Source organism: Dendrobates tinctorius, unplaced genomic scaffold (assembly GCF_039654945.1).
Source record: "Dendrobates tinctorius isolate UK_male_01 unplaced genomic scaffold, ASM3965494v1 ptg000060l, whole genome shotgun sequence".
Classification (NCBI taxonomy): Eukaryota; Metazoa; Chordata; class Amphibia; order Anura; family Dendrobatidae; genus Dendrobates; species Dendrobates tinctorius.
Genome location: NW_027361728.1, coordinates 82468174 through 82492023, shown reverse-complemented (window position 1 = coordinate 82492023; position 23850 = coordinate 82468174). Strand labels below are relative to the sequence as shown.

The 23850-nt window shown below is 50.9% G+C and overlaps 1 protein-coding gene across 2 annotated transcripts in view; it reads left to right on the top strand.

Annotated features, from left to right (window-relative positions):
- ATR (ATR checkpoint kinase) overlaps positions 1–23850 on the top strand; it is a 247690-nt gene that overhangs the window by 48282 nt on the left and 175558 nt on the right. For both annotated transcript variants that reach the window (XM_073579101.1, XM_073579100.1), the window contains exon 10: positions 18605–18858. In XM_073579101.1, the coding sequence (XP_073435202.1) occupies positions 18605–18858 (254 nt within the window). The remainder of the gene's footprint in view (positions 1–18604; positions 18859–23850) is intronic.

Below are 23850 nucleotides of genomic sequence, written 5' to 3'. Positions count from 1 at the left end.
TACATCCACTGCCAACTTTGTACCTTACATGTACAGCGAATGTCTGTAAGGGGTTAAGAAACCCATTTAAAAAGGAGTTGTTCACTACATGGATATCCCTTTTTTAAATTAAATAGCTCCTCTTGTAAAATAAAAGTATATACTCACCTCTCACTTGTGCCAGGTCTCCTGTGACATTGTTAGGCCATGATAGCATTACAGCTGAATTGGTGAGCATGCACGGCTGCATTGCTCTTGCTAATTCAGTATCTCCGAGGATTGATCAGCCGCTGATTATATGCAGGTCTCATGTGGCATAACAATGAAACAGAAGTGTCGGTGCATGATGTGTGTGTGTGTGTACAGTTGTGCTCAAAAGTTTACATACCCAGGCAGAATTTTTGCTTTCTTGACCTTTTTTCAGAGAATATGAATGATAACACCAAAACCTTTTTTCCACTCTGGTTAGTCGTTGGGTGAAGCCATTTATTGTCAGACTACTGTGTTTTCTCTTTTTAAATCATAATGACAACTCAAAACATCCAAATGACCCTGATCAAAAGTTCACATACCCTGGTGATTTTGGACTGCTAACATGCACAAAGGTTGACACACATGGGTTTGAGTGGTTACTAAAGCTAACATCCTCACCTGTGACCTGTTTGCTTGTAATCAATGTGTGTGCATAAAAGCCGAATGCGTTTCTGGCATCCAGACAGACTTGCATCTTTCATCCAGCCACTGACGTTTCTGGATTGTGAGTCATGGGGAATGCAAAAGAATTGTCATCGGATCTATGGAAAAAGGTAGTTGAACTGTATAAAACAGGAAATGGATACAAAAAGGTATCCAAGGAATTGATAATGCAGCGTTCAAACTGTGATTAACAAATGGAAAATCAGAGTTCTGTAAAAACAAAACCATGGTTAGGTAGAACAACAAAAATTTCGGCCACAACTGCCAGGAGAATTGTTGAGGATGCAAAGAAAAAAAGGATTTTTGGTTCTTACCGTAAAATCTCTTTCTTGGAGCCTTCATTGGGGGACACAGATTACCATGGGTGTATGCTGCTGCTGCTAGGAGGCTGACACTATGCAAAACAAGAAAATTAGCTCCTCCCTGGCAGTATACACTCACCGACAGGCACCAAGCGCCTCAGTTGGTGAGAAAGCAGTAGGAGAAGCAATGAGAAAACTAAACATATGTATCAACCCAACAAGGAACTCTAAGACCCAACACGGTACAACTTAAACAGGGAGGGTGCTGTGTTCCCCAATGAAGGCTCCAAGAAAGAGATTTTACGGTAAGAACCAAAAATCCATCTTTCTCGTTCGCCTTATTGGGGGACACAGAGACCATAGGTTTATGCTGCTGCCACTAGGAGGCTGACACTATGCACAAAAAAAGGTTAGCTCCTTCTCCGCAGTGTACACCCTACCGACCGGCAGGAAGTTCCTCAGTTTAGCTTAGTGTCAGTAGGAGGTGGACACGGGTCTTTTATTAGACCCCTATCTACCTCGTCGTGCGTCGTTCCTTTACAGGTTTCGGAGGGATACGGAGTGAACAGTCACATCCGTACTCCCACAAAGAGACTATGAGTGCGGCGTGTACTGCCACCCCGTATCCTCATAGGTCTCCGCGGCAGGACCAGTAGCCTCGCACAGGTGCGTGCCAGCTATACGGACGGTCCTTGCCCCCCGCCTCCCACCATCTCGCCTACCAGAGCCTGACGGTTGGACGAGGCGTGGATTCCATAAAGACGACAGACAGCGTGGGATTCTCAGGTACCTTTATTGTGGCCCCCGGCCTGGGTGAGTATGCGGTCTAGCGGTCCCCCGGCGTTTTCATCCTAAGGCGGTCGCCAGGGGACCACGGTAGGGCCTGCGCGCCCGCTTCTCCCCACGGTCGCCGCATCCATGAAGGCCCCTTTTCATTCGGCCTTGTTCTGCGCCCCCCCCCCCCCCCGTTTCTTCTTCATCCCGGCAGGGGTATACAGGGGTCGGGCTGTGGGAAGCAGGGACGCGGCCCGGGGTTGCGGCGCGGTGTTGCGGCGCGTCTTCCGCGCCGACCCCCTGCTGACAGGCGGCCGGCGCTATTAATTTAGGCCCCGGCTTCATCTCGGGCCTACCGATGCGTCGCGGCCACGCCCCCTGCCCCTTTCTTCTAAGCGGGCTTCTCTCCCGCCCGTCCTAGGCCTTCCCAGCCCCCTTGCCTCACACCAGCCTGCTATTGGACAGCGGGCGGTGCTAAGGGGATCTCTGCGGCGAGCTCCGCCCTTCTTCTCCCTCTGGCAGCGCGCCCTTTCCCTGGTGGTCGCCATCTTCTCAGCCTGCCAGCCGGACCTCATTCCCTGCCGGATTTCGGTCGCTGGGCCTTTTTTTCAGCCGGATTGGCCTGGCCTCATCCTGCAGCCAGATCAGAGAGCGTCGCCCTTGGGGACACCGGACCGTGAGTAGCTCTGCACCTGCAGACTGACACCCTTCTCTGCCTTCTGTCCCCCAACCGGCCGGCACTGCCTGTCTTTTCACTATGTCCAACGCTAAGTCTGATCGTACCCGCTCTGCGTCCAGCCCGACGCCGCTCAGGAGCCATCCATAGCCCCAGGGGCGAGTGAGCCCCCCATGCCGGGTTGGGCCTCCTCTCAATCACAGTCAGTGGCAGACCTCATCAAGGTGTCTCAGTCCCTAGTAGCCATTCTGGACAAGTTGCCCTTGGGAGCTTCGGCGGGACCCAGCACATCTCAGGACGTCCCATCTGAGCCAGCCAGCGGCAGTCGCAAGAGGCCCAGGCAGGACCTCCAGGCGGAGTCCTCCCCTCGTCCTACCTCACCCCATAGTCCCCAGCAGTCTCCCTCTCGGGCCTCCTCCCCCGAGTCAGGCGAAGCGCTTTCGGAATCGGAAGGGGTCTTAGAGCTGGATTCGGACCAGGATGCGAACATGAAGGTTACGGTGCAAAACCTCATTGCCGCGATTCACCATACCTTTGACATCGCTGACGCCCCTGCGAAATCCTCAGATCAGGAGGTTTCGTCCAGACGGGCGGAAACACCATCCAGGGTGTTTCCCTTCCATTCTGAGTTTGGAAAGATTTTTACAAAGGAGAGAGAAGATCCGACCAGACGCTTTCAAAGAGGAAAGCGTCTCGGCGTGCTGTACCCGTTTGCTAAAGAGCTCACGGACAACTGGGCCGCTTCTCCCTCGGTGGACCCTCCCGTGTCCAGACTTTCTATTAATACGGTCCTTCTGCTGTCAGGTGTGGCGTCGCTAAAAGATTCTAATGATAGGATCATAGAATCTCTAGCAAAATCTGCCTTCGAAGCGGCATCAGCAGCGGTATGTCCAGTCTTTGTTTCTTCTTGGGCAGCAAAGGCCATATCCACTTGGGCAGATGACCTTCGGCAGGGCATTCTGGATAAGGCACGACCAGAGCATTTGGCCGATCTCGCCAATCAGATTTCCCATGCGGGGGATTATCTGCTTTCTGCCTCCTTGGATGCCGCATCTTGCGCAATTCAGGCGTCAAGTAACATCGTGGCAATCCGACGTACAATTTGGCTCAAGGCCTGGCAGGCGGACTTGTCCTCTAAAAAGTCTCTGACCAATCTGCCTTTTCAGGGAGTGCGTCTCTTCGGATCACAATTGGATCAGATTATTAAGGACGCTACCGGAGGTACGAGTTCTCTTCTCCCCTCCAAGCCTCGCAGACCTCCTCCAAGGCGCCAGTTTCGTCCCTGTCTGACTTTCCGCCGTTTCAATACGGCGGAAAACCCTTCCAACCAGCAAAGGCCACAGGCACGTCAGGAAAGAAAGAAGGTTTCCTTCAGGCCCACTCCGTCCTGGCGGTCCCACTCTTCCCAGGGAAGACCGTCCAGATCTAGATCTGGACGGTCTACGTCCGCATGACTACCATCGGTCTCCCGTGGGTCCCTTCCAATTGGGAGGTCGACTTCTCTTCTTCAGCGACGTCTGGCTCGCCTCAGTAGAGGACGCTTGGGTCAGAGAGGTTGTATCAACAGGATACAAAATAGAGTTCATTTCTCTTCCACGGGATCGTTTCTTACAATCCTGTCCGCCGAGGGATCCGGCCTTGGTCCCGGGGTTCGGTTCGGCCATCGCCTCTCTTCTCAGTTCTGGGGTGATTGTGCCCGTTCCCGAATCGGAACGCTTCACAGGGTTTTATTCAAACCTGTTTGTGGTGCCGAAAAAGGACGGGACAGTTCGACCCATCTTGGATCTCAAGTTACTCAACAAGAGAGTTCGCCTTCGCCACTTCCGGATGGAGTCAGTTCGCTCGGTAATTGCTTCCATGGAGGAGCAGGAATTCATGGGTTCCATAGACATCCAAGATGCCTATCTACATGTGCCCATATTTCCCGGACATCAGAAGTTCCTGCGGTTTGCGATTCTTCACGAACATTACCAGTTCGTCGCGCTTCCTTTCGGGCTCGCCACCGCTCCCAGAGTCTTCACGAAGATTATGGCGGCGTTGATGGCCTTGTTGAGGATCAGAGGTCTCGTTCTTTTTCCGTACCTCGACCATATCCTGATCAAGGCCCCCTCCTTTCAACAGGCCCACCTAAGTGTGGCGATCGTTCTAGACGCCCTGTCCAGTTTTGGGTGGATCGTCAACCGGGAAAAGTCCTGTCTGGTCCCTACTCAACGCCTTGTGTTTCTGGGCCTTCTGTTCGACACTCGTCGGTCAAGGGTATTTCTCCCACAAGACAAGATTCTTTCCCTGCAGCAGGGCGTGCGATCATTACAGATCACACAATTTCCATCCCTCAGGTCAGCCATGAGGGTCCTGGGGAAGATGGTGGCGGCGATAGAGGCAGTTCCCTTTGCCCAATTTCACGCCAGGCCACTCGAGCAGGCCATTTTGTCCAGATGGAACAGGTCGGCTCTGTCTCTGGATCGTCCGGTTCGCCTTTCCTGCCGGATCAGGCGGTCTCTCAACTGGTGGTTGACGTCTCCCCTCATTCTCTTGGGGCGGTCTTTTCCCGTTCACTGGCAGATTGTCACTACGGACGCCAGCCTCATCGACTGGGGTGCAGTGTTCCGCAATCACACTGTTCAGGGTCGATGGTCGACTCAGGAATCAGCTCTGCAGATCAATGTCCTAGAGATACGGGCGATCCATCTAGCTCTCGTCCACTGGGAAAGGCGCCTCAAGGGCCTGCCTGTCAGGATTCAGACAGACAATGCCACAGCGGTGGCGTATATCAACCGCCAAGGGGGGACACGGAGTGTCTCAGCCCTGGCGGAAGTGTCCAGAATTCTTCAGTGGGCAGAGACCTTTGTTCCAACGATTTCCGCGGTTCACATTCCCGGCGTGGACAACTGGGCCGCCGATTTCCTCAGCCGCGAGGGTCTCGCGGCAGGGTAATGGTCCCTACATCCGGAGGTGTTTCATCTGCTCTGCCATCGGTGGGGAACCCCGGATGTAGACCTCATGGCATCTCGCCTCAACAGGAAAGTCCCACAATTCGTGTCCAGGTCTCGGGACCCTCTGGCAGTGGGCGCCGACGCTCTGGCCGTCCCTTGGTCACAGTTCGTGCTCCCCTACCTGTTCCCTCCTCTGCCTCTTCTTCCCAAGTTGTTGAAGAAAATCAAAGCAGAGGGGATTCCAGTCATCCTCATCGCCCCGAATTGGCCCAGAAGGTCTTGATTCGCAGACATTGTCAACCTTCTCGCGGACGCCCCCTGGAAGCTTCCCGGGCAGATCTGCTGTCTCAAGGCCCGATTTGCCACCCCAATTCTCGGTCGCTCAATTTAACGGCGTGGCTGTTGAGACCGAGGTTTTGAGACGGGCAGGGTTCTCTGATCGGGTAATTCATACCATGATCCGCGCCAGAAAGCCTTCTTCTTCGAAGATCTATTACCGTACTTGGAAAGCCTATTTCTCCTGGTGTGAGGCCAATGACATCGCGCCCTTGGTTTTTTCGCTCCCTTCTATTCTGGCGTTTCTTCAGGCAGGGCTGGATGGGGGGCTTGCTCTCAGTTCCTTGAAGGGTCAAGTTTCGGCACTGTCCATTTTATTTCAGAAAACGCTGGCCTCCCGGCCCCAGGTCAAAACCTTCCTCCAGGGTGTGGCTCACACGGTTCCTCCGTAACGAGCTCCCGTGGATCCTTGGGATCTTAATTTGGTTCTTCAGGTTCTGCAGGGTCCTCCTTTTGAACCTCTCAGGGACGTTTCCCTTTCCCTCCTTTCTTGGAAAGTGGCCTTTCTGGTGGCTATTACCTCCATCCGGCGCATGTCGGAATTAGCGGTACTTTCTTGCCGCTCTCCTTTTTTGGTCCTTCATCAGGACAAGGTAGTTCTGCGGCCTCCGCCCTCTTTTCTTCCGAAGGTGGTATCTTCGTTTCACCTCAATGAGGACATTGTTCTGCCATCCTTCTGCCCGAGCCCAGCTCACCCTCGGGAGCGGTCTTTGGACAAGCTGGACCTAGTCAGGGCATTGAGAGTCTATCTAGCCCGGACGACTTCCTTGCGGAAGTCAGACTCTCTGTTCATCACCCAGCCTCAAAGGCCACTATTGCGCGCTGGATCAGATCGGCAATTTTGGAGGCATACCGGGTCAAGCATCGAGTGGCCCCTCCAGGGATCAGAGCGCACTCTACCCGGGCGGTGGGTGCCTCCTGGGTGGTGCGCCACAGAGCTTCCGCGCTGCAGCTTTGCAATGCTGCAACGTGGTCATCGGTTCACACCTTTGTGAAATTCTACAGGGTCCACACCTACGCTTCGGCGGACGCCAGCCTAGGTAGAAGGATTCTGCAGGCTGCGGTGGTGAGTCCACTGGCCTGATGGAAGTTTGTTTCCCACCCCAGGGACTGCTTTGGGACGTCCCATGGTCTCTGTGTCCCCCAATAAGGCGAACGAGAAAACAGGATTTTTTGGGTTGCTTACCGTAAAATCTGTTTCTCGGAGCCTTCATTGGGGGACACAGCACCCTCCCATGTTCTACAACTCCTGTTCTTATGTTTGTCGGTTTGTTACAGTTGAGTTGTTTGTTCTGCTTTCAATCTATTCTGTTACTTCTCCTACTGCTTTCTCACTAACTGAGGAACTTCCTGCCGGTCGGTGGGGTGTACACTGCGGAGGAGGAGCTAACCTTTTTTTGTGCATAGTGTCAGCCTCCTAGTGGCAGCAGCATACACCCATGGTCTCTGTGTCCCCCAATGAAGGCTCCGAGAAACAGATTTTACGGTAAGCAACCCAAAAAATCCTGTTTTCTTTATCGCCTTATTGGGGGACACAGATTACCATGGGACGTTCCAAAGCAGTCCAAAGGGCGGGAACAGCAATAAGGAACGAAAGAACCGGAAAGGCTTAGGTCGGCCGGTGAGCCACCGCCGCCTGCAGAACCTTCTTACCAACAACTGCATCAGACAAGGCCTGGGTATGAACCCTGTAGAACCTCGCAAAGGTGTGCAAGGACAACCAGGTTGCGGCCCTGCAAATTTGCAAGGCCGAAGCCTGGTGACGAACTGCCCACGACGCCGCCGCAGCCCGGGTGGAGTGAGCTCTTACTCCCGGAGGGGGCCGTTTTTCCTGAAGTCGGTACGCTTCCAGAATGGTAGAACGAATCCAGCGAGCGATCTTGGATTTGGATGCTGGAAGCCCTTTCCGGCGACCTTCAGAGATGACCAGCAAGGAATCAGACTGACGAAAAGAAGAGGTCCTGGCGAGATAGACACGCAGGGCTCTAACTACGTCCAGTTTGTGGAGAGACTTCTCAAGAGGGTGAGAATGAGCAGGACAAAAAGATGGGAGAACGATATCCTCATTGATGTGGAAAGAGGATACCACCTTTGGAAGAAAAGAAGGAACGGGCCTGAGGACGACCTTATCCTGATGGAGAATCAGGTAAGGGGAACGACATGACAAGGCCGCTAACTCAGAAACTCTTCTGATGGATGTAATGGCAATCAAAAAGGTTACCTTCCATGAGAGAAGGGACAAAGGAATGACCTGGATAGGCTCGAACGGCGTCTTCTGGAGAGCGCTAAGGACGAGATTGAGATCCCACGGGTCTATCGGCGAATGATGAGGAGGAGCCACATGGGCGACCCCTTGGAGAAAGGTTTTGACCTGCGGTAAGGAAGCGAGCTCCCTTTGGAAGAGGATAGAAAGAGCGGAGACCTGGCCCTTGAGGGTACTGAGGGACAGCCCCGCATCTAAGCCAGACTGGAGAAAACCAAGTATAGATGGAATGGAGAAGGACTTTGGAAATACTTTTTTATCGTCGCACCAACGGAAAAAAGCCTTCCAGTACCTATGGTAAATGTGGGAAGAGGCTGGTTTTCTGGCTCTGATCATAGTCTGAATCACCTGGTTGGACAAACCTAATTCTCTCAGGATCGCAGCCTCAATGGCCATACCGTTAAACTCAGAGACTGAGAATTCTCATGGTAAAGGGGGCCTTGCGAGAGAAGATCTGTACGGACTGGAAGTTTCCAGGGGACGTCCGCGAGCATGTTCACAAGTTCCGCGTACCAAGGTCGTCTTGGCCAATCTGGAGCGACTAGAATCACTGGTACGCCTTCCGATTTTATCTTTTTGACCACTCGTGGGATCAAGGCCAGAGGCGGGAACAGATAAGGAAGTTGAAACTGGGACCACGGAATTACTAGAGCATCGTATGCGACGGCTAGAGGGTCCCTGGACCTGGCTACGAAACGCGGAACTTTGTGGTTCATCCGAGATGCCATGAGATCGACGTCCGGGGTGCCCCAACGGTGGCATATCTGACTGAAGACTGTGGGGTGAAGGGACCATTCGCCTGACGCTAGGCCTTGATGACTCAAAGTCGGCTGCCCAATTTTTCACCCCTGGAATGTGAACGGTGGAGATCGCCGGAACGTAACGTTCTGCCCAGCGGAGTATCTCGGCCACTTCTGACATTACTTGCTTGCTGCGCATGCCCCCCTGGTGGTTTATGTATGCCACAGCCGTGGCGTTGTCCGACTGAATACGGAACGGCTTGCCGGAGAGGAGAGGCTGCCAGTGAAGAAGGTCCAGGAAGATTGCTCTGATCTCCAGAAGATAGGGAGAAGAGCTTCCTGTGGATTCCAGCGTCCTTGGGCCGCTTTCTGATGGAACACGGCTCCCCATCCTAGAAGGCTGGCATCGGTGGTGATGACTTGCCACTGAGGCGGAAGGAAGGACCTCCCTTGGAGAACTGACACTGACAGTGACCACCAAGTGAGGGATTGCCTCACTCTGAGAGGGAGGAGAATAGGACGGTCCAAGGACATCGTGGTCTTGTCCCAGGCTGAAAGCAGAGACCTCTGGAGGGGGCGAAGATGAAATTGTGCAAAGGGCACTGCTTCCATGGAAGCCACCATCTTCCCCAGAACCTTCATGCAGAACCGAATGGGAATGGGAGTAGGCCGTTTGAGACTTCTGATGCCCTTGGAAAGAGCCGCAAATTTTTCCCTCGGAAGAAAAACCCAGGCTAGATTCGTGTCGAATTCCATGCCCAGAAAGGTGAGACGCTGAGTGGGGATCAGAATGGACTTCTCCTTGTTGACTAGCCAACCGAGGCGGCAGAGAGTGTCCAGGGTTATCTGAAGACTCTGAAGGCAGTCCTGACAGGACAGCCCTTGATCAAGAGATCGTCCAGATAAGGGATGATGATTATTCCTCTGGAGCGAAGGATGGCTATGACAGTCGCCATCACCTTTGTGAAAACACGGGGAGCGGACGCTAGGCCGAAGGGAAGAGCCGTGAACTGATAGTGATCTTCCTGAATCGCAAATCGAAGATATTTCTGATGTTGCACACAAACCGGAATGTGCAGATAGGCGTCCTGTATGTCCACAGAGCAGAGGAATTCCCCGGGTTCCATGGAGGCTATCACCGACCGAAGAGACTCCATTTTGAAATGAAGAATTTTCATGTGGCGATTGAGCAATTTTAGGTCCAGAATTGGACGAAGGGAGCCGTCTTTCTTCGGGACTACGAAGAGATTTGAGTAGAACCCTGAAAACCGTTCGTTTGGGGGGACGGGTACAATCACTCCGGCGGAAAGAAGGGAGGAAATGGCCTGAAGGAAACCCGGAATCTGGGACCGCTGTCTCGGAGGCCGAGACAGGAAAAAACGTCTGTTCGGGGGGGGGAGCAAATTCGATCTTGTATCCGGATGCGACGATTTCTCTGACCCAAGCGTCGTCGACAACAGACAGCCAAGCATCCACGAAAAAGGAAAGTCTGCTTCCCACCCTGGAAGAACTTCCAGGTGGGGGTGACCCGTCACTTGGAGGAAAACCTGCCGGAACTGGCGCCTGAAGGCCTGGAGTATTGTCCTCTAGATCTCCAGCGGGGAGCGGGCTTGTAAGATGTTTTTTTCTGTTCTCGCTCTCTAGTGGCAGAGGAGCGATCTTGCTGGGCAGATCTGTCCGTGGAAGAGAAGGGACTAAAATGCCTAAACGGCCGAAAACCCTTTCTATTAAAAAAACGTTTTGGTCGAGACTGGGGAAGAGAAGTGCTTTTACCACCAGTGGCATCGGAGATTAGCTGGTCCAGCTTGGCTCCAAAGAGCCTAGAACCGAGGAATGGCAGATTAGTAAGGGACTTTTTTGAAGTGGTATCCGCATTCCATGACTTTAGCCAAAGGACTCGGCGTATAGCTACTATGTTGCTATTAGCCCTTGCTACGCACCCGGCCGCATCCAAGGAGGCGGCCAAAAGGTATTTACCGGCATGGTTAATCTGATCTGCCAGATCTGTCATCTCGTCCTGAGGAGCTGTCGCCAATATTCCCCTGCGAAGGATTTTTGCCCAAGCGGATATGACTTTCGCTACCCAGGCGGATGCGAAAATAGGACAGAGGGAGGCACCGGATGCCTCAAAAATTGACTTAGCCAGAGATTCAATCTGCCTGTCCGTAGGATCTTTAAGCAATGCCCCATCTGGCAGGGATAGAACTGTTTTAGAAGCTATCCGGGAAACTGGGGGATCCAACTCGGGAGCCTTGGTCCATTTTGTGTGCAGGTCTGCCTCAAAAGGGTACAGCACGTGTAAGTACTTGCGGCCTGAGAAACTTTGCTCAGGGCGCTCCCAGTGTTTGGACAAGGTAGTATCGAACTCTTTGTGATTGGGAAAGGTTCGAGACGGAGGTCTTGCTCGTTTAAGGAGCACAGAGCATTCCTGAGCGGGAGCCTTATCTTGCTTAATTTTAAGGGTTTGAAAGATAGCCGAAATGAGACTATCGACCATGTCCCGTGTTTTAGAAACGTTGTCTGCTTCTGAACTAGATTCCAATTGAGATTCATCGCCAGACTTAGGGTCGTCATCGGAGGAAGGGGAATGAAACCTGGCAGACTCAGAGGGACCCTGCGAGCTAGAGGACGAAGTAGACTGAGCCCGCTTCCTAGAGCTCCTGCCCTGTCTGTCTCTCAGAAGGTTGCGGTCAGGAGCGGACGACTCACCCTGAGAGGCGGTCGGCGCACAGGTGGCAGTAGATAGCTGTAGTAGTCGTTCTAGGACCTGGACCAGGGACTGAGACACTTTAGTCAGATCAGAGACCGACTGAGACATAGCAACGGCCAACTCTGGGAGAGGGGAAGTACCCTCATCACGGGAATCGGTGTGCTCCTGTGAGGCTGACATAGCTGAAGGACTGCAGGACGGACAGAAGGGTGACGACGGACCCGAAGCCCACTTCTTTTTACAGCGTGCACAGGCATACTGAGTAATGTTGGGCTTAAAGGAAAGCGCCGTTGAAGGGTTGGGCATAGGTAGGTCACTCATTATGGCCGCTGTTATGAATGAGTCACCGGAGGAGGAGAAAACAAAAAATACAAGCTAAGTCCAGAAAACCGGAGAGGTTGGTAGCTATCGCATTGCAGACCCCTGATCCTATACACCACAACTAACAGTAGCCGTGTGGGGTTCCTACGGTGCCCTAGACCCCTCGTCACAGCCGGAGAACTACATAAGCCTAAAGAAGCCTAAACTGCCCCAGAGCAGACCCCAAAGCAATAGACAGCCCCCAACATGTATTGTCGGTGAAAAACAGATGAAAACACAAACACAGACAGAAATACAGGAAGAGCAAATGATGGGGCCCAACTAACTAGATAGGACAGGACAGAAAAGATGCTGGCTGCAATCCGCAAAAAACCCTACCAAAAATGTCCCAACCGTCTGATTGGGAAAAAGGCCCTGAAGTCGTTAGACTTCAAAATCACTATATCAGCACTCAGGTATATTCTAAAAACAGAGCAAAGAGATCAACTGATCAGAGACAAAAATGGAATTCAGCCAGTCCCAACCAGGACTGGCTGAATACAAACACTAAGGAAACCAGACAAAATCTCATGGAATAATAGCAGGGCAAAAACTTAGCTTTTAGTAGACAGGAACTAAACTGGATGCAAGAGCTCGGAGCAGAAAGGATCACCAGCAGCCCTGCAGGGCGTCGGCTGCCTTATATCCACTCAGAAATTCCAGATGTCAAATCACACTCCGCCTGTTCAGATGACAGGTTCTTCCCATCCCAATCAATTTCACTACCTTTCTTCACCAGCAGAGGGAGTTCATCAGACATCAAAGGTGAAGGGGAGAATGAACTCACAACAGGCCGCACTAAATAGACAGGGACTGCAGAGGAGAGCCAATTTGCCATAAAGCGCCGAGCCTACCGGGAATCTGACGAGCAGCAGGACCCTGAAGTGTCCCCCCCCCCCAGCAGTGAGGAAGCAAGTGAAATTGCAGGCTGGAAACTGGCAGTGAAGTCGGTGGGCGGAGCTTGGCGCCAGGCCGTGATTGGACAATGGCAGCGGAGGGGCGCGGTAATAAAAGAGATTGATGCCTCTAAAAAGAAAGGCGTCCTGTGATAGGGTGGAATGGGCTCAAAAAAAGCGCGCCCAGAGTGAGGAAATGAGTGCGTCCAGAGCGGGGAGGAGAGAAAGTGAAAGTGACGCGGTCTCCTCCCCCGCCTGGAACTGTAAACTGAAATGGCCGCGGCGCCGGTACATAGAGGTGAGCCTGCACCACACCGCAGTGAAACCCCTCCCTGTGATAAAATAAAACCCCTGCAGATAACTCAGGGGACCGCTCCATGTGGGACCGCTGTGTGCCTCTGCACAGAGGGGAGCGCGGCTGCAGCGTGAGGTGCGCGGCTTGTAGTGGAGAAGGAGGAGCGGGAAATTCAAATGTGCTGAAAGAAATGCAGGGCTGAAGGGAACGATCAGACTCCTTACCTGACGTCCCTGAAGAGGATGACCGCAGGGGCCATGCGAGCAGACAGGCCGCTGGGAGAAGTCCTCTTACCCTTTGTCATGCAGAAGATGGCGTTTTCCTGCTGGGAGCGAAGGATAGCCCACTGGCTGCTGCCGTATTCCTCTCAGCCCTGTCCCGGGAGAGGGGTGAGGAGTTGCTTTGCAAAGGACCAGCCACCCGTCATCAGCCCATAGCACCGAATGGTGATAGGGGAAAATTCCTGCCTGCAGTACTGAGAGTTGCGATGTGGATGACACCACACTGCTCGCTCAGCCGCCTGATATGGGAAATCAGGGTGATAACTACACCCTGTTTCCCGACGGAGAACCTGAAAAACAAACGAGAAAGGATTAAAAAGTTCGACAAACACCTAAGGAAAGAAAGGAATTAGTAACTGCGGATCTGAGAAGATCCTGGTCCACCTCCTACAGACACTAAGCAAAAAACTGAGGTGCTTGGTGCCTGTCGGTGGGTGTATACTGCCGGGAAGGAGCTAATTTTCTTGTTTTGCATAGTGTCAGCCTCCTAGCAGCAGCATACATCCATGGTAATCTGTATCCCCCAATAAGGCGATAAAGAAAACCCACAGATCACATCAGCTGAAATGCTGGACTCTCTGAAAACTAGCGGGTTGGCTGTTTCAAGATGCACAATAAAGAGGCACTTGAAAAATGGGCTGCATGGTCGAGTCACCACAAGAAAGCCATTACTGTCCAAATGCCACAAAGTATCTCGCCTACAATTCACAAAACAGCACAGAGACAAGCCTCAAAACTTCTGGAGTGATGAGACCAAAATTGAACTTTTTGGCCACAACCATAAACGTTGTATTTGGAGAGAGGTCAACAAGGCCTATGATGAGAGGAACACCATTCCAACTGTAAAGCAAGGAGGTGGATTGCTGATGTTTTGGGGATGTGTGAGCTACAAAGGAACAGGAAACTTGATCACAGTTGAAGGAAAGATGAATGCAGCACGTTATCAGCAAATACTGGAGGCAAATTTGCACTCATCAGCCCGGAAGCTGCGCATGGGACGTACTTGAATGTTCCAACTTGACAACGATCCAAAACACAAGGCCAAGTCGACCTGTCATTGGCTACAGCAGAACAAAGTACAGGTTCTGGAGTGACCATCTAAGTCTCCTGACCCCAGTATCATTGAGTCACTCTGGGGAGATCTCAAGCACGCAGTTCATACTAGACAGCCCAGGAATTTACAGGAACTGGAGGCTTTTTGCCAAGAAGTTTGGGTAGCTTTACCATCTGAGAAAATAAAGAACCTCATCCACAACTACCACAAAAGACTTCAAGCTGTCATTGATGTTAGGGGGGCAATACACGGTATTAAGAAATGAGGTATGCGAACTTTTGATCAGGGTCATTTGGATGTTTTGGGGTTGTCATTATGATTTAAAATGAGAACACAGCAGTTGGACAATAAATGGCTTCACCCAACCACTAACCATGAGTGGAGAAAAAGTGTTGGTGTCATCATTCATATTCTCTGAAAAAAGGCCAAGAAAGCAAAAATTTTGCCGGGGTATGTAAACTTTTGAGCACAACTGTATGTGTGCATGCATATATGTATGTATGTTATACTGTATTTTTCAGACTAAAAGACGCACCTAGCTTTTAAAGGAGGAAAATAAAAAGAAAAAAACATTAAGGCTGAGTTCACACGTGGCGTTTTTTTTTCGCGTTTCCGCGGCGGGCGAAAATTAAGCATCCCATGCATTCCTATGGGATTCCGCAATGCTGTGCTAATGCTGCGGTTTTTACCGCAGCGGAATCACTTCGCGGTAAAAAACGCAGCATGCTCATTAATTTTGCGGAATGGCGGCGATCCCGCACCCATGGGAATGCATTGTTCTGCTTACTTTCCGCATGTGACTGTGCCCACCATGCGAAAACTAAGCAGAACAATTGCGGATGGTACCCACGGTCCGGAGGAGAGGAGACTGTCCTCCGGGCTTTGGTTACCATATCCCTGTAAAAAATAGAATTTAAAATAAAAAATATTGTTATTCTCACCTTCCGACGTCCCGCGCAGCCTTCCCGCCTCTCTCCACGCTCCTGTTCCCAGTACTCCTTTGCGAAAATGCCCGCGATGACGTCTGTTCTCGCGGGATTGCGAAGTCTCGCGGTCATTCGCGTGACGTCATCGCGAGATGTCGCGATCCCGCGAGAACGTACGTCATCGCGGACATTTTCGCAAAGGATTACCGGGAACGGGAGCGTGGAGAGAGGCGGGAAGGCTGCGCGGGACGTCGGAAGGTAAGAATAACACCATCATTTTTTTTTTATTTTTTTTTTTAATATTTTTTACATTTTATCTTTTACTACTGATGCTGCATAGGCGGCCTCAGTAGTAAAAAGTTGGTTACTCTTGTCAAACACTATGTTTGACGAGTGTGACCAACCTGTCAGTCAGTTCTCCAAGCGATGCTACAGATCGCTTGGAAAACGCTAGCATTTTGCAAGCTAATTACGCTTGCAAAATGCTAGTTTTTCCGCGGGAATTTAAAATGCGATTTTCAAGCGGAATGGAATTCCGGAACTCTCGCGGTAATTTCCGCGAGAGTTCCGCTATGTGTGAACCCAGCCTGAAGCAAAAAATGTCATGACACACTTTTATGGGAGGGGAGATTCTGCTGCTGACACTGTTATAGGGGTAATGGCCCCCAATTCTCTACTAATATCCCACCAGGATGGGTCCTGGTGTATATATATTTCCCCAATATAGGTATACATGGCCACCCTCCTTCCCATCCTGGTATGTATGGTCCCCATCATGCTGCACACAAAAAAACTTAAACCATTCTACTTACCTTCCCTCCTCTCTCTCGCAGCATCCTGTTCTGCTGATTTCAGCTTGTAAGCAGTGAATGGCAGTGACATCATGCGCTGCTTCTACTCACTGCTCCCCATGCCCCCGACTATGGGAGTGGAGAGCAGAATATTCATGTGTCTTTAAATGGAATCTGTCACCTATTTTTTTTGCATATAAGCTGCCAGCACCACCATCAGGGGCTTATCTACAGCATTCTGTAATGCTGTAGATAAGCCCCCAATGTAACCTTAAAGATAAGAAAAACAAGTTATATTATACTCACCGGGGGGGGGGGCGGTCCGGTGCTGTCCGGGTCCAGTGCCTCCCATCTTCTAGCGATGACGACGTCCTCCTTGCTTTTGTCGCGGCTTCTGCGCAGGCGTAATTCTCTGCCCTGGTGAAGGCAGAGCAGAGTACTGCAGTTCGGAGGTGCCGGACCTCTCTGACCTTTCCTGGCGCCTGCGCACTGCAGTATTCTGCTCTGCCCGCAACAGGGCAGAGAATTACGCCTGTGCAGGAGCCGCGACAGAAGCAAGTAAGAGGATGTCATCGCTAGAAGATAGGAGGCGCCGGACCGTGACACCCACCAGACCGGACCGCCCCATGGGTGAGTATAATCTAACTTGTTTATCTTATCTTTCTGGTTACATTGGGGGCTTATCTGCAGCATTACAGAATGCTATAGATCAGGGGTCCCCAACCGCCGGTCCGCGGCCCAGCACCGGGCTGCTGCAGTGCCCTTGCCGGTTCGCGGACACAAGGGGAGCCAGGGGCGGTCAGTGGCGTAGCAGGGGCTGGGACGGCGCGCAGCAGTTCTTAGCGGCGGCCAGGGAACGATCCAAGCAGCTCCGCTGCCTGCAAGAGGGAATAGCAGGAGCGGAGCTGCAAGGACCCGTCCACTGCGTCCAGCTTCCTGCCCGCCGCCCGCGCTTCCTGTCTCTGACTGACACAGAGAGGAGCGCGGCCACTGCTGTGTCAGCGCGAGGAAGCGCGGGCGGCGGGCAGGTGAGAGGAGAGAGGTGGGGGTGTGTGTGTGTGTGTGTGTGTGTGTGTGTGTGTGTGTGTGTGTGTGTGTGTGTGTGTGTATGTATGTCTGTCTGTGTGTGTACATGTGTGTGTGTGTGTGTGTGTGTGTGTGTGTGTGTGTGTGTAGCCTGGCCCTGGAGGAGATGGGGACATGAGGAGAAGGCCATGAGGGGAGTGATGGGGTGAAGGCAATGATGGGGAGAGGGGAGTGATGGGGTGAAGGCAATGATGGGGAGAGGGGAGTGATGGGGTGAAGGCAATGATGGGGAGAAGGGAGTGATGGGGTGAAGGCAATGATGGGGAGACAGCAGTGATGGGGTGAAGGCAATGATGGGGAGAAGGGAGTGATGGGGTGAAGGCAATGATGGGGAGAGGGGAGTGATGGGGTGAAGGCAATGATGGGGAGACAGCAGTGATGGGGTGAAGGCAATGATGGGGAGAAGGGAGTGATAGGGTGAAGGCAATGATGGGGTGAAGGCAATGATGGGGAGAAGGGGGTGATGGAGCACTTACTCAAAACCTATGGTGAGTTGAGTCACATTATAAATGTTATTTAATTATAAGTATGCACTGCTACACTACAACCGTGTCCATAGCCCCGCCCCCTTATGACCAAAGCCCCGCCCCTGCCACACCTCCATCCCCGCCCTGCCGGGCCATGGAAGAATGGTCTTGCTTGAAAACGGTCCCTGGTGCAAAAAAGGTTGGGGACCACTGCTATAGATAAGGCCCTGATGGCGGTGCCAGCAGTTTAAAAAATAGGTGACAAATTCCTTTTATTTGCAAGCACACTGTGCCTGCTATAAAAGAGAATGAATATTCACTGCTCACCCTCCCATGGGCGTGGGAAGCAGTGAATATTTATTCTGCTGCAGGAAGCTGGCGGCTACGGTTAACAGTTTGCCCACTATTAAACAGAATGAATATTCACTGCTCCACACGCCAATAGTTCCCCCAACCTCTCTGCTTCAGTGCAAAGAGGTGGGAGGAGTATGGGCGTGTGGATGGAGTATAGAGATGGAGTATGGAGCAGTGAATGTTCATTTTCTTTAACACCGGGCACAGGTGTTAGCCGCAGCAGTCTGCTCCTGCCACCTGTGACCCGCTGCTATGCCACAGCCTCTCAAATCACCCTCACCCAATCCACATCCACAGCAGGTACATCCGAACTACAAGGCGCTCCCCCAATTTTCCTCCAAAATTTTGGAGGAAATAAGCGAGTCTTATAGTCCGAAAAATAGTGTGTGCAGTGAGGAAAATAAGTACTTGATGCGCTGCCGATTTTGTAAGTTTTCTCACCTACAAAGAATGGACAGGTCTGTAATTTTTATCGTAGGTACTCTTCAACTGTGAGAGGCACAATCTAAAAGTAAAAGAAAAAGAGAAAATCTTATTGTATGATTTTTGCATAATTAATAATAGAGATATAAGATTTCCCAAAATTCTTGGTAGCTGAGAGTTCCACATCAAGGAGATACTTTCAGTGGTTTTTCCTTTCACTACATAACCTTTGATAAATTCTAGTTTATTCCTTCTTTTGTAGAGAACACTTCAATGATCACTCGAAGCTTGTAAAGAAGGAGCTTGCCCAAGCTATGACCAAGCTAGCATGTGGTGTTTCTATTGGGTTCACACTCTGGGATTCAGTGAAAGGACCTGCTATGGACTGTGATCTGCTGTGTTGCAGCTTGAGACTGAACTTGCTTCCTTTGTCTGGTCCTTCTGCCACCAGTGCTTCTTTTTTTAAGCCTTTCCTTTATCTATTGGACCGAAGCATGCCAAGTTCCGTTAAAATGGGTAAGTTCTCTATTATCTATAGTGCTCCAGTCTGCGTGATATAATTAAAGTCAACCTGTCATGGGGATTTCATACCTCAAGCTAATAAAATGCATGTACAATCAATTTGAGGCTTATTAAATTCATATTTCGATTATAGAAATGCATTTGGGTGTTTATCAACAATTCTTCATTCAAATCTCATACGAGATCTCTTGAAAACACGGGTAGTGCCAGGGACCGCATATGCACAGTAAGGTCCTCGTGATGTTGATAGACCCAGTGAGTCAATCTGCGCATTCCCCTGGTACAAACTGCGCTTGTGAGAGATCTCAATCGGGGAGGAATCTTCCAAACAGACTTTTACAGTCAATTTAAGGATTTAGTCTGCTTAAAATTGCCTGTACATACATGTCATTAGGTAGAAGTATACAGTTAGGTCCATATATATTTGGACAGAGACAACATTTTTCTAATTTTGGTTCTAGACATTACCACAATGAATTTTAAACAAAACAATTCAGATGCAGTTGAAGTTCAGACTTTCAGCTTTCATTTGAGGGTATCCACATTAAAATTGGATGAAGAGTTTAGGAGTTTCAGCTCCTTAACATGTGCCACCCTGTTTTTAAAGGGCCATAAGTAATTGGACAATTGACTCAAGGCTATTTCATCGACAGGTGTGGGCAATCCCTTCGTTATGTCATTCTCAGTTAAGCAGATAAAAGGCCTGGAGTTGATTTGAAGTGTGGTGCTTGCATTTGGAAGGTTTTGCTCTGAAGGAAACATGCGGTCAAAGGAGCTCTCCATGCAGGTGAAACAAGCCATCCTTAAGCTGCAAAACAGAAAAAACCCATCCAAGAAATTGCTACAACATTAGGAGTGGCAAAATCTACAGTTTGGTACATCCTGAGAAAGAAAGAAAGCACTGGTAAACTCATCAATGCAAAAAGACCTGGGCGCCCACGGAAGACAACAGTGGTGGATGATCGCAGAATAATCTCCATGGTGAAGAGAAACCCCTTCACAACAGCCAACCAAGTGAACAACACTCTCCAGGAGGTAGGCGTATCAATATCCAAATCTACCATAAAGAGAAGACTGCATGAAAGTAAATACAGAGGGTTCACTGCACGGTGCAAGCCACTCATACGCATCAAGAATCAAAAGGCTAGACTGGACTTTGCTAAAAAACATCTAAAAAAGCCAGCACAGTTCTGGAAGAACATTCTTTGGACAGATGAAACCAAGATCAACCTCTACCAGAATGATAGAGAAAAGTATGGTGAAGGCGTGGTACAGCTCATGATCCAAAGCATACCACATCATATGTAAAACACGGCGGAGGCAGTGTGATGGCTTGGGCATGCATGGCTGCCAGTGGCACTGGGTCACTAGTGTTTATTGATGATGTGACACAGGACAGAAGCAGCCGAATGAATTCTGAGGTATTCAGAGCCATACTTTGTGCTCAGATCCAGCCAAATGCAGCCAAACTGATTGGTCATCGTTTCTTACTACAGATGGACAATGACCCAAAACATAAAGCCAAACCAACCCAGGAGTTTATTAAAGTAAAGAAGTGGAATATTCTTGAATGGCCAAGTCAGTCACCTGATCTCAACCCAATTGAGCATGCATTTCACTTGTTAAAGACTAAACTTCAGACAGAAAGGCCCACAAACAAACAGCAACTGAAAACCACCGCAGTGAAGGCCTGGCAGAGCATCAAAAAGGAGGAAACACAGCGTCTGGTGATGTCCACGAGTTCAAGACTTCAGGCAGTCATTGCCAACAAAGGGTTTTCAACCAAGTACTAGAAATTAACATTTTATTTACAATTATTTGATCTGTCCAATTACTTTTGGTCCCTTTAAAAACAGGGTGGCACATGTTAAGGAGCTGAAACTCCTAAACCCTTCATCCAATTTTAATGTGGATACCCTCAAATGAAAGCTGAAAGTCTGAACTTCAACTGCATCTGAATTGCTTTGTTTAAAATTCATTGTGGTAATGTCTAGAACCAAAATTAGAAAAATGTTGTCTCTGTCCAAATATATATGGACCTAACTGTACAATTCTCAGAGCAGATTCTATTTTGGGGCAGCTATTTATATTAGACTGAGGTTGACAGAACCCATCGATTTTGTTGGTACAAGCCGACCATCTTATGTCAGGAGTAAAAGGAATCTGGAATGCTGAATTTCTACATGCCAGAGGCTGTGTTTTCAGGGAGATTATCTGTTGCCATAGGTGTCTGAATGCAGCTTGTTTCTTCTCTCCCCATTGAGAACACATACATGGTTGGCCCAGGGGAAGCATGCATGTATATGGGGAGGTGTCAGGAGGAAAGGTTGAGGCCTGAAGTGTTTGGCTGACAGTTATTAAAAGTACAGTGAGTGCGGAAAATATTCAGACCCCTTTAAATATTTCACTCTTTGTTTCATTGCAGTCATTTGGTAAGTTCAAATAAGTTTTTTTTTTTTTTCTCATTAATGTACGCTCTGCACCGCATCTTGACTGAAAAACAGAGTTGTTCTGAAGCCACTGCTTTGTTGTTTTGGCTGTGTGCTTAGGGTCATTGTCTTGTTGGAAGGTGAACCTTCGGGCAAGTCTGAGGTCCAGAGCACTCTGGAAGAGGTTTTCATCCAGGATATCTCTACTTGGGATTGTATTGGGCAGGTGATGAGCAGTGCCTGGTTTTCTCCACACATACCGCTTAGAATTATCACCAAAAAGTTCTATCTTTGTCTCACCAGACAGAGAATTTTATTTCCTACTACAAATAGGCCCGATGCTATTGCATCGGGAGTGCGGTAAAATGAACATCCGCCGGCGGGCGGCTCAAACAAAGAGCGGTGTCGCGCGGCTTGCTCCGCTGGCTAAGCCAATGAGCGGTGCTGCCTGGGATTTGAATTCCTGCCAAAGCCGCGCGGCACCGCTCATTGGATGAGCGCGGGATTTAAATCCCCCGCCAGCTGAGCCAATGAGCAGTGCCACGCGGGATTTGAATGCATGCATGGCCCTCACCCCCCTATCCTGGTATGCATGGCCCTCTCACCCCCGTATCCTGGTATGCATGGTCCTCTCACCCCCCGATCCTGGTATGCATGGTCCCCTCACCCCCCCCCTTTCCTGGTATACATGGTCCCCTCACCCCCCCCTTTCCTGGTATACATAGTCCCCTCACCCCCCCTTTCCTGGTATGCATGGCCCTCTCCCCCCTTTGCTGGTATGCATGGTCCTCTCATTGGATGAGCGCGGGATTTAAATCCCCCGCCAGCTGAGCCAATGAGCGGTGCCGCGCGGGATTTGAATGCATGCATGGTCCTCTCACCCCCCTATCCTGGTATGCATGGTCCTCGCACCCCCCTATCCTGGTATGCATTGTCCTCTCACCCCCTATCCTGGTATGCATGGACCCCACACACCACTATTCTGGTATGCATGGCCCTCTCACCCCCCCTATCCTGATATGCATGGTCCCCTCACCCCCCTTTCCTGGTATGCATGATCACATTACCCCCCCCAATCCTGGTATGCATGGTCCCCTCACCCCACAATCTTGGTATGCATGATACTTCTCACCCCCCCATTCCTGATATGTAGGGTCCTCTCATCCCTATTAAGCTGCACACATGCAAAAAAAAACCAAAACATTTATACTCACCTTTCTTCCCTGTGCTCCAGCGCTGTCCCGTTCTGCCGGGGGAGGTGCGCCGGAGTACGCGCATGCCCACTCTCCGGCGCCATATTGCTGAAGGCACACTGCAAATGTGTCTTTAGTAAAATGGTGCCGGATAGCGCTATGCGCATGCGCGATTCCGACACCGCACTCCTGCCGGTCAAGTAAGTATGTAAGCAAGTAATCCCCCGCCCCACTGGCTGAGCCAGTGAGCGGTGCCACACGGGATTTGAATCCCTCGCCAAGCCTCAGCTGGCGGGTGGCTCAGGCGGGGGATTTGAATCCCGCGCCACTCATTGGCTGAGGCCAGGGGCACGGCTTGGTGGGGGATTCAAATCCCGTGCGGCAATGCTCATTGGCTCAGCCGGCAGGGCGGGGGATATGAATCCTGGCTGCCATATCGGAATACCCATAACTTGGGTGCAGTGGCGCAACGACAAAGTTATGGGCCCCGGTGCAAACTTTCAAATGGCCCCGCCATGTCAAAATACACACACATCTCTGCTCCGTCCACCTCGTGCGCGCGCGGCTCCACTCTGTCCACCTCGTGCGCTTGCGGCTCCGCTCCGACCACCTCGTGCTCACGCGGCTCCGCCCACCTCGTACGCACGCAGCTCCACTACATCCACCCTGTAAACCCCTCCTGACCCCACACATAAACTTCCCCTCATCCAGCACCATGACAACCAGCACAGCAGAGTCCTGCACATACCGAGGCCCCAATCATGTGACCCCTAACTTCTCTCCTCATTTGACCTCATCACAGGTCCTGTGCGCACAGAGCAGCCATCGCGTCAGGCCAATTACAGCCTGGCAGCCAGGGAGCTGCACAGCCAATGAGCGGCTGCAGCTGCGCGATCGGGCCCCTAAGCACTCTGGCCCCCTACGAGTCCGCTGCAACTGCGGTAGATAGCCCCTGCTTGGGTGTTCCAATATGGCGGTCGGCTCTGTCACAGCTTCCGGCCGCGGTGGATTGTGGGATAGCGACACAATCGCCGGAAGCTATGACAGAGCCGATTGGCAATTATATAGTAGATAGTCTGGGAGTCCTTCATGTGTTTTTTTATTTTAAGCAAACTCTATGCGAGCTTTCATATGTCTTGCACTGAGGAGAGGCTTCCGTTGGGCCACTCTACCATAAAGGCCTGACTGGTGGAGGGCTGCAGTGATAGATGACTTTGAGGAACTTTCTCCTATCTACCTACTGCTTTTGTGAAGCTCAGCCACAATGATCTTGGGGTTCTTCTTCACCTCTCTCACCAAGGCTCTTCTCCCATAATTGCTCAGTTTGCCTGGACAGCCAGGTCTAGGAAGATTTCTGGTGGTCC